At 42.4% G+C, this 11,084-nt stretch overlaps 2 protein-coding genes and 1 long non-coding RNA gene across 6 annotated transcripts in view; all 3 read right to left on the minus strand.

The window, feature by feature from the left end:
* LOC126402802 (vesicle transport protein SFT2B-like) overlaps nucleotides 1-683 on the minus strand; it is a 12,267-nt gene extending 11,584 nt beyond the window's left edge. For all 3 annotated transcript variants that reach the window (XM_050065062.1, XM_050065060.1, XM_050065061.1), the window contains exon 1: nucleotides 475-683. In XM_050065062.1, coding sequence (XP_049921019.1) covers nucleotides 475-543 — 69 coding nt within the window. In that variant the 5' untranslated portion in view covers nucleotides 544-683. The remainder of the gene's footprint in view (nucleotides 1-474) is intronic.
* Nucleotides 684-1,376: 693 nt separating this feature from the next.
* si:ch211-207l14.1 (uncharacterized) lies at nucleotides 1,377-8,315 on the minus strand. Of its 2 annotated transcripts, XM_050065237.1 has the most exons (5): nucleotides 7,954-7,997; nucleotides 6,025-7,880; nucleotides 3,822-4,049; nucleotides 3,527-3,616; nucleotides 1,377-1,920 (listed from the first exon to the last, which is right to left on the minus strand). In XM_050065237.1, the coding sequence occupies exons 2-5, from the start codon at nucleotides 6,349-6,351 to the stop codon at nucleotides 1,813-1,815; spliced, it is 753 nt and encodes a 250-aa protein (XP_049921194.1). In that variant the 5' UTR covers nucleotides 6,352-7,880; nucleotides 7,954-7,997; the 3' UTR covers nucleotides 1,377-1,812. The 2 variants fall into 2 exon arrangements, with proteins under 2 accessions (XP_049921194.1, XP_049921193.1); XM_050065236.1 differs by having other exon boundaries at nucleotides 6,025-8,315.
* A 1,313-nt stretch (nucleotides 8,316-9,628) lies between these two features.
* On the minus strand, nucleotides 9,629-10,363 carry LOC126403109 (uncharacterized). The gene is made up of 2 exons (XR_007571289.1): nucleotides 9,939-10,363; nucleotides 9,629-9,828 (listed from the first exon to the last, which is right to left on the minus strand). It is a non-coding gene; the product is annotated as an uncharacterized LOC126403109 (long non-coding RNA).
* Nucleotides 10,364-11,084: the final 721 nt, after the last annotated feature.

The following is an 11,084-nucleotide window of genomic DNA, read 5'->3' on the forward strand; positions in this document are numbered from 1 at the left end:
CTGTTAGAGTATCATTACATCAGTAACAGAGGGCAGTAGGTGTGACGGAGTGCTGTTAGAGTATCATTACTTCAGTAACAGAGGGCAGTAGGTGTGACTGAGTACTGTTAGAGTATCATTACTTCAGTAACAGAGGGCAGTAGGTGTGACGGAGTACCGTTAGAGTATCATTACTTCAGTAGCAGAGGGCAGTAGGTGTGACGGAGTACCGTTAGAGTATCATTACTTCAGTAACAGAGGGCAGTAGGTGTGACGGAGTACCGTTAGAGTATCATTACTTCAGTAGCAGAGGGCAGTAGGTGTAACTGAGTACTGTTAGAGTATCATTACTTCAGCTGTTAGAGTATCTGTGAGTTACTAACTTTAACTGGAGCTGTTTCCGGTAAAGAGCAGCTAACATGCTAACAGTAACAGCAGCAGTAGGATGGTGGTGATGATGACGATGATGATGCTAACCTGTTAGCTTCATCTTACCTCTATGATTCCGGTCCCGTCGGTGTTTCCGTCATCGTTTCCGCTCAGAACCTTCTTCAGTTTGTCCATCCGGTCCGGCTCTGCTATCTGACTGTCTCAACACGGTTCGCAGGTGGGTTTCTACAGGTATGTTTCGTTCAGGTGTGTATCTACAGGTGTGTGTTCTCCGCAGGTTCCGTCTTACCAAACAAAAGTCAACAGGTGCAGCACTTCCTTCTGCAGTACCGCCTCCGGCCACACTGGGTTGAGAGGGGGGCGCTGTTTCCTCTACACGCAGTCATTTTTGACATGTAATTACAGCGATTGCTTCTTCTTCTCTGAAAACTAATATGTGCTCACATGACGTCATCATCAAACTGACATATTAGAGTCATCCTCTGAGGCTGTTGGCAGAATATATACTACATTATCATGGTGTTTACACTCAGCGAAGAGAAGAAGAGGGAGACGAAAAAGATGAAGAAGACAAGGGTGGTGAAGAAGAAGAAGAAGAAGAACAAGAAGAAGACAAGGGTGGTGAAGAAGAAGAACAAGAAGAAGAACTATTCTGTTACTGCAGTAAAAATTACAAACACTACTAATATTTCTATATAAGAAATAAAAAAATATATATAAAAATCTTCTGATTAAAATATTCTTATCTCAAAATACTATTATATGAAATATTAGATAAAAATACTACTATATAGAAAATTATTCTATAAAAATACTTCTATACAAAAACAGTATTCTACAGTACCACCAGTATTAATAATAAATTCATCAGTGACATCATCAGTGATTATTGATTATATATAGTATCACTACTGTCAGGTAAATATTTATAATAATAAAGGAGCAGAAAATAAAAATACAAGTTCTTTAAATTCCACTGCAGTATTTTTTTTTTACACTTTATTAGGCTTTGAATAAGCATAAACAAAACACAAATATCTAAGCACATAAACAACAACAAAACAAATAAACAATAAATATATTCCAATGAGATCCATTTTAAAAAAGAAGAGAAACAATAAGTGCAGTAATAAAACCAGAGTTAAGGTGACATCGCACAGGTGACATTGCACAGGTGACATTGCACAGGTGACATTTAATATACTGTTGTTTTTATTTTATTTATACAGGTGAGGTCTCAGGTCTCAGGTTACAGGTGAAGTCTCAGGTATCAGGTTACAGGTGAGGTCTCAGGTCTCAGGTTACAGGTGAGGTCTCAGGTCTCAGGTTACAGGTGAAGTCTCAGGTCTCAGGTTACAGGTGAGGTTACTGTGGTTGTATGTTGGCGCGAGTTTTGATTGGCCGTCTCATCTATGTTTCATCCATCAGATGTTGCTGCTGCGTTCAGGGGACTTTAACCCGGGCGGAGCTCCAGTGGACGGATTGAGAGTCAGACACCTGAACGTGACACGTAGGACACGACTGTTTCCTCCACAGCCACTCCTCTATACACTGCGACACAGAGACAGGGACAGACGGACAGGGACAGAGACAAACACAGACAGAGACAGATGGGCAGGGACAGGGACAGACAGATACAGGGACAGGGAGAGGGACAGACAGAGACAGATGGACAGGGGCAGACAGAGACAGAGACAGTGACAGGGACAGAGACAAACAGAAAGAGGCAGATACAGATACAGAGACAGAGACAGACAGACATACACAGGGACAGACAGAGACAGAGACAGAGACAGACAAAGACAGGGACAGAGACAGATGGACAGGGACAGAGACAGACAGAGACAGGAACATACAGAGACAGGAACAGACAGAGACACGGACAGAGGGACAGGGACAGACAGAGACAGAGAGAGAGGCATGGATAGACAGGGACAGAGACAGACAAAGACAGAGACAGATGGACAGGGACAGACAGAGACAGTTGGACAGGGACAGAGACAGGAACAGAGGGACAGGCAGAGACAGAAACAGAGAGAGACAGGGACAGACAGAACCATGGACAGAGGGACAGGGACAGGCAGAGACAGAAACAGACAGACTGAGACAGAGAGAGAGAGAGAGAGAGAGAGAGAGAGAGAGAGAGACAGGGACAGGGACAGAGGGACAGGGCAAGACAGAGACAGGGACAAGGACAGACAGAGAGACAGGGACAGAGACAGAGGGACAGGGCAATACAGAGACAGGGACAAGGACAGAGAGAGAGAGAGACAGAGACAGAGACAGAGACAGGGACAGAGACAGACAGACAGGGACAGGAATAAGGACAGGGACAGAGAGACACACAGAGACAGGGATAAGGACAGGGACAGAGACACACAGAGACAGTGACAGGGACAGAGAGAGACACAGAGTCAGTGACAGATGGAAAGAGAGACACACAGAGACAGGGACAGAAATCCATAATTTGTTTCAAAGCTAATGCCAGCTTGTGTGCTGAAAAGCTAACATTATGGGAGATCCAATATTTGTTGTGCTGTCAAAGCTAGTTTAGCTTATTTGCTAAAAAGCTAACATTGTGGGAGAACTAATATTTGTTTTGCTGTCGAAGCTAACTTTAGCTTATGTACTAAAAAGCTAACATTATGGGAGATCTAATATTTGTTGTGCTGTCAAAGCTAACTTTAGCTTATGTGCTAAAAAGCTAACATTATGGTAGAACTAATGTTTGTTTTGCTGTTGAAGCCAATGCTAGCTTGTGTGCTGAAAAGCTAATATTATGGGAGATCCAATATTTGTTGTGCTGTAGAAGCTAACTTTAGCTTATGTGCTAAAAAGCTAACATTATGGAAGAACTAATATTTGTTTTGTTGTCGAAGCTAACGCTAGCTTATGTGCTAAAGAGCTAACATTATGGGAGAACCGATATTTGTTTTGCTGTCGAAGCTAACGCTAGCTAATGTGCTAAAGAGCTAACATTATGGGAGAACTGATATTTGTTTTGCTGTCGAAGGTAACGCTAGCTTGTGTGCTAAAGAGCTAACTTTATGGGAGATCCAATATTTGTTATGCTGTCAAAGCTAACGTTAGCTAATGCTGTTGATAACAAACTGACATCATTGTGACATTAAAGGGTCTGTAAGCACATATAAGTTACCTCTTTGTGGAAGGTGTGTCGACACTGCAGCTCTCTGGTTCCTCCACTCAGCTCATTGTGACAGATCAGACACACACTGTACGCATCACTCTGTAACACACACACATCATCATCATTATCATTATCATTACTGAGATGAAACTGACTACTCTAAAGTACCACTACGAGGTACTTTGACTTTACTAAAGTCCATTTCATAGCATAGCATAAAGACGTTGAGGTGTTGGTAGTGAAGGTTCAGACATGACAATGACATGTCAGTCTCAAAGATGCGTACCCCCTGTATGTTACCCACCAGGGACATGACGTTGCGTCTCCTGAACTGGCCCCGCCTCTCGGGCGCTATGACTTCAGGGATTGTGGGTATGAGGGAGGGTCTTCGCTCGGAGCTGGCGGGGACGGCGATGTCCTGTGGTGACGGCAGGAGGCGGCGTGAGGAGGTGCGCTGCAGCAGGACCCTCGCCGTCACCGGAGCCTGGGTGGACGAGTGGAGACGAGACAGCTGCATAGCCGACAGAGTCGCCTGGACAGAGACAGAGACAGACGGTTAACCCCTGGTCCAACTGGGTCTACAGGTTTAACCATCCATCCAGTCAGCAGGTCTGGTGATCGGTTCTTGACAGCAGATTAACGCACTGAGTCAAACATCACATTCTCCCCGTCAGTAATTACCCAGACTTCACGTCCCTGATCCTCATCAGTGACCTGATGCTCCGCCCACTGGAACAAAGTGTTCTGAGCCACCTGAGCTGCAGAACGTCTCGTTCTAATGCAGCTAAATATAGACGAGAGCAGAAAACAGCACACGGGGAACCACACTGTTCTTTAGAATTAGGAGCTGTGAGAGCCTGGAGACACAACTTCAATAAACTGGACTCAACTGGTCAGACTGGTTCTACTGTTACCCCTAAAGGGTAGGTTCTACCAAGAGTAATTCCTTTCAGTCCGCCGCTGCACTGACTCAGTGAACTTTAGTGGCACATCTCAAAGCACTGCCCAGCCTTGGTTGGGTTGGTGCTGACGTTAGCTAGCTGGAAGCACCGCACAGTTGGTGATTACTGCTAGTGATGCTGTTCTGACCCATAAGCGTTGCTCTGCAAACATCATACCCACCCTTTAGGCTCCGTCCAGGACGCCCAGGTGAGTGTGGCTTCATTTTGAGCTGCTAAAACCTCGTTTAGCATTGTTGACTATGTTAGCATCGTTAGCAGTGCTGAGCTTGCTAACGGTGCTAACAGAGCTAACGAGGCCTCCTGTGGATAGATGTTGTAAATTAGCATTTGGCTACATCTGGTTCTTGTGCATAAACATTTATTACATATAATAAACAAACAAAAACAACGCTTAGGGGGTTTTAGGGCTTTAAATAAGCCGCTTAGTCACTGGGGCGACGTGGGAGGAGACCAGAGGGTGGGCACAATGTTTCCACAGCAACACTGTTGGGTCAGGATGGCGTTATTAGCAGTAATGACTGAATTAGCAGTGTTGCTAGCTAGCTAGCTGTTAGCAGATGCAGTACAGAGTATAATCACTAGTTTGAAGCTCCTCAGTTTCAGCATCCATCACTGACTACTCTGGAGGTTTTGATCGTGTCACATGACCTTCCTCAGATGTTTACGTTTCTCCATTTGTGTTTATTTATCTGATGACTTTAACATCCAAATGTTCTACGATCAGAACGTCCACAACGAACGGACCATGGGGTTGGACTGCTGATCCTGCTAGCTTCTGATTTGACACCATGTCAACTTTTAACGTTGTTGTTCCGAACAGGCAGCTGAACTTTATTCAAAGGACGTCAACAGGTGACTGTTAACTGTCAAAAATGACTAATTGAAAGATTACATGTTCGGCTACACATTAATTTTGCTACTGCACTGTACACCACAAAGGTCTGGTTGGAGCTAGCTAGCTAGCGCCGCTGCTCATTTGGTGGTTACAGCTAGTAACGGCATCCTGGCCCAACAGCATTGCTGTGTGAACATTGTGCCCACTCTACGGTCTCCTCCGCAAGCTCCTTTTAGCATTGTTTACTATATTAGCACTATTAGCATCATTAGCAGTGTCAACACAGCTAATATAGTTAACAATGCAAAAAGGGGTTTGTGGATCAAAATGAAGCAGCTTACTCACCATGGCGACCTGGGCGGAGACCAAAAGGTGGGCATAATGTTTCCATGGCAATGTGGTCCACCACCAGGAAGGCGTTACCCGCGGTAATCACCAAATGAGCTGCTAGCTAGCTAATGTTAGTTCCCACCTGACCTGGGTAGTGCGCAGTGTAGCACAGCCAAGGCTAATGTTAGCAAACCAGTGGAGACCAAAGAACAGTGGGCACTATATTTAGTATGTTGACGTTGCTAGCCAGCTGTGTGCGCTAACAGGACATAAAATATAAGACAACACGAGTCGTTCATGACTGAACTTGACTTTATCAGTTTAGTTTTTAATCGTAGAATCACCTTTGAGTTAAGCGTAACAGTTTTGGGTTCTCTTACCGGACATGGCAGCGAGGCTCGGCGGTCGGCCCTCATGCGGACTGGAGGCTCTAAACTGCTCCTACTCCCAGGTCTTCGTCCCTCTGCCTCCTCTTCCTTCCCGTCCTCTTCTCCAATATTATTCTGCTGTTGCCCTGCTCCGTACCGCTGCATCCAGGCATTGAAGATCCTAGCATCCTCCTCCTCATCCTCATCCTCATCCTCCTCCTTCTCCCCTTCCTCCTCCTCCTCTAGCTCCTCCTCATCCTCCTCCTCCTGTGCACTCAGAGGTCTCGGGTTTTCAGCGTCCGAAAACACTTCGACTTCGTCTTTGTCTGGATCCATCATGAGGACGTTTGTTTGTGGCACTAGCTAATTATACTTAAGTTACAAACAATTATAATACGTTGAGTCACAACCAGGCTAATTCAGGCTAAAACAGCTAAGCTAATCACTACCAAAATAAATATCAACTGAGCCGAGTTTCATCGAGGTGACGTCAAACCAGGCTAAGTTACTGTTATGCTAAGCTAGGTTGAATTACAACCATGCTACTTTACAGCCACGCAATGTTAGCGCTAATAAAAATTACAGCTAGCTAGATTATAACAACGCTGAGTCATCAAGGCTACTTTTTTTTAGGCTAAATTATAACCTAGCTAATTAATCTTAGGCTTTATTAGAGCTAGGCTATGCTAATTATAACCAAATATAGCTGGCTAACTTATAACCAGGCTGGGCCACAACAAGGCTAACACATTAATTATGCTAAAGTATACTTAGGCTTTGTTACAGCCAAGCTAACTCGCTAGATATAGCTACATAAAGCTACATCAGGCTAAGTCAGTGCTAGGCTAGCTGGACTAATTTCCAACCAAATTGCAGTCAAGCTAGGTTTCATCCAGGTTAGTTATTAATAACTGAAGACATGCTAAATTTCAGCAAGGGTAAGCTAACAGCTACATAAAGCTACAGCCAGGCTACAATAGAGCCAGGCTAATTTACATCCAGCTGGATTATAGCAAGGCTAAATAGCAATGCTAATTTGCAGAGTCATCCAGGCTAAGTATTTCAGGCTAAAGTACAGCCGAGCTAATTTACTTTGAGGCTTAATTATAGCTACTTAGCTCAGTTTACAGTTAGAGTTATTTATAGCCTGGCTTTAACAGAGCTAGGCTATGCTAATTATAGCCATACACCTGGCAAGCTTGTAACCAGGCTGAGCCACAACAAGGCCAAGATTTTATTTAGCCTGATATACACTTTGGCTTCATTAATGATGGGTTTCTTCCAGGTTAGCTAAAATTATAACCATGCTAAATTGTAACAAAATAAAATTAATTCACAGTCAAGCTAACTGAACAGCTACAAAAAGCTACAGCCAAGCTACATTGGAGCTAGGCTAATTTATAGTCAGGCTGAATAACAATGCTAATTTGCAGCTATGCTAAAGAAAGTCAAAGCCAGCTAGATTATAACCACACTGGGTCATTAGCGCTAAGTTTTTATTTAGGCTAAATACAGCCAAGCTAATTTATTCTGTGGCTAAAGTATAGCCACTTGGCTCTGTTTACAGTGAGAGTTATTTATAGCCAGGCCTTAACAGAGCTAGGCTATGCTAATTATAACCAAAAATAGCTGGCTAACTTATAACCAGGTTGAGCCACAACAAGGCCAAGATTTTATTTAGCCTGACGTATACTTTAGCTTTGTTATAGCTAAGCTAACATGCTAGATAGAGCTATGTTCAAGCTAGGCTAGCCCAGCTAATTTACAGCCAAGATTGGTTTCATCCTGGTTAGTTAACAAACTTGAAGGCAAGCTAAATTACAGCCAAGCTAACAGCTAAATAAAGCTAGAGCCAGGCTACATTAGAGCTAGGCTAATTTATATTCGGCTGGATTATTGCCAGGCTAAATAGCAACCAGGCTGATTTATTGCCAACAAAACTGAAATACAGCCAAGCTTGGTTCATCCAGGCTAATTTACAACTGTTAGCACGGCTGTATTTAATAACCAGACTGTCTCACAGTCACAGGCTATGATAAATAAACGAACAATGGGCTGAATGGTGTTGATGCTATTTTAAAGCTAGCTTAGCATCAGTTAGCATTTAGCAGCTGGGGGCACAAGGAGCGATCGGAGGGTCAGGTCCTAACTGTCCATCTCTGTCAGGTCCACACAGATAAAACATGTCCTCCAGGTTGTCCACACGTCCACGTCCCCTGTGTGTGTCCTTGTCCCCTGCATGTGTCTTCGTCCCCTGCGTGTGTCCTCGTCCCCTCTGTGTGTGTCCTGGTATGGTGGTGGTTTGTCTCTGTGTGTCAGCTGATAATCCAGTCAGAGAGGCAACAGGTGGGAGCAGCAGATTACACCTGGATTATACTGAGCCCTGTCACAGCCCACAGGTGAGCACACTCTCTGCTGCTGCTCGCATTCACATCACCATCATCATCATCACCATCATCATCATCATTGTTATTATTATTTTAATAATGATAATTATTATTATGAGTCTGCTGTCAGAGGCAGGTGGGGATGTTACAGCCAATCAGAGTGTGGCAGGAGCGTGTGACATCACAGTTCTGTGTTTGTGATACAGAACATTAGTACTGATTATCTTCTGATAAGTTATTATTTTATCATTATTATTATTATTACTGCACCAGGACACAAATACAGATTATGTCTCTGCTCCTCTGTCCTCGACACCTGAGTTGTTTTTGGAAAATAAAAATAAATAAATAAAACGAGATAAAATAAATGAGAATTAAAAACATAGTGGTAAATAAAGTTAAATTGTTTAATTTCATCTGTCCTCAACAAATATGTGATTTTTGTAAACAATAAATAAAGAAAAATACATCAAAATTAATTAATTAATTAATTAAAAAAGTAATGCTATGTAGTGCTAAATAAATAGATATTTTGATGTCCTCTGCTCTTCTGTGATTTTTTTTGTAAACAATAAATAAATAGATTAATATGATTAAATTAAATTTTTAAAAAGAAGAGAGAGAAATATAACATTTACTGGTCAATAAATGATTTATTTATTTTTGCTCTTCTGTTTTTTATTTTTGTAAAAAAAACAATAGAGTGGTAGATTTAGTGGTAAATAAATAAAATTAAATTATTTGATTTCCTCTGTCTTCAACAATAAATAAAATTAAAACATTTTCAAGAGACAGTAAAATTAAAAATCTGGTGGTAAATAAATGGTTAAATATTTTGATTTCCTCTGCTCTTCATCTGCAGCAAATACCAGTGATTTCTGTCAAATCAATAAATTAATGAATAAATAGTTAAATATTTTGATTTTCATCCTCAACAAATGAGAGTGATGTTTGTAAAATAAATAAATAAACTAATAATTTGTGAAAAAACAAACAAATGAAAGCTTTATTTTCTGAGTGTTTACAGGTGAAGATGATTATAAGAATTAGATTGTTATTTTATTTATTATTTGTCTGACATCATCGGTGAGCTGTTTCCTGTCTGAGGAGTAACTCCACCCCCTGCTGGCTCCTCATCAATATCACAGGTGACACGTTCTCATCACACTGATGTTAACACCTGTAAACGTACCTGATGACATCACAGTGTCACAGACAGTCGGGAGACGTCTCACATCAACATGTTTATTTCATGTTATTATTATTAATATAATTATTATCCATGTCTTCCTCTCCTGATCCTCCACAGGATGTCACACACAACGTCACACACAACGTCACTCTGACGGAACATCAGAACCAGAGCTCAAATAAATACGTCAGTAGCGTCAGACAGGTTTCCATGGTAACAGGTATCGTCGTCTCTTTTCTGTAACAGAAGGAAAATGTGTTATGGACACTAATGTGTGTGTGTGTGTGTGTGTGTGCGTGTGTGTGTGCATGTGTGTGTGTGTGTGTGTGCGTGTGTGCGTGCGGTACCTGTCACACCATCTCGTACTGGTTGGCGTTGATGAGACGAGACAGACAGCAAGACAGAGACACCCCGATCAGCTGAGACAGGAGACATGTTACATCAGTGATGATGTCATTAACAGACGTAACCCTATCGTCGACATGCCTCAGTGTGGCGCTGGCGTCAGTCACGTGACTCATCCTCAGTTTTATTATCCTGACTTTTATCCAGACCTCCACAGCTCAGAGTCTTTTCTGCTGCACAACTCTGTCAGATAATCATCTTCACTACTGAGCAGACTCAGACAGGAGTGATGTCACCACCATGCCACTGAGAATGTTGTTAGATTTGTAACGCTCTGCTGCCTAACACTGATGATGTCTGACAGCGTGAGAAACAGCGGAGCAGCGTGAGTGCGTGTGAAATCAGTGAATGCTCTGACTTTAATAAAGTTATCTAATGTCTGATCATTACTCGCCAAGCTGCAGGCGCTGGCATATATAAGAGCCAAAAGCAACTTGTTTCTTTTTAAGGTTGCTGTACAAATTGTCATCTATATTGTTGCTGTTGTTGCCACCTCAGTGCGGCCCTGTGTGGTAAACATACTCAGGCCGTGTTTACACGTTTCTCATTTTAATTTGAAAAAAGTTCTGCATTCAGCTGACAATGTTTTGATAACAATCGGCGTGCACACAGATCCACAAAAATGACCAAAAGTGCTGTAGTAAACATGCCAGGCCAGTAGATGGTGGTGTGACTTTATATTGAAACAACACGCGTCACAGAGCGGTGATGTAGAAACAAAGAAAATGGCAACCGCACAAACCTTTGTCTGGACGAACGATGAGGTGGAGTTGCTACAGCAAATCTACACTTTGCTGCACAAACAGAGCGAGGGACTCCGCCATGTTGTTGTGATGGTCGACTTCCTCGCACATGCCTAGTGAAAAGTCTCAGGCAACTGCAGATTGAAAGTTTACATGACAACAGAGACGCTGCTGTTTACAAAAAATCGCACTCTGGAACCCTTTTTCAAAATGTTGCATTTTCAGGCACCCAAAACACAGCTGTCATGTAAACGATCAGTCAAAATGCCGTTTTCGGTTGAAATCGTTGTTGTATAAATGGGGCCTCTGTCGGAATCAATCAATCAATCAATTTTATTTATAAAG

The sequence above is a fragment of the Epinephelus moara genome, chromosome 16 (assembly GCF_006386435.1).
Source record: "Epinephelus moara isolate mb chromosome 16, YSFRI_EMoa_1.0, whole genome shotgun sequence".
NCBI lineage: Eukaryota > Metazoa > Chordata > Actinopteri > Perciformes > Serranidae > Epinephelus > Epinephelus moara.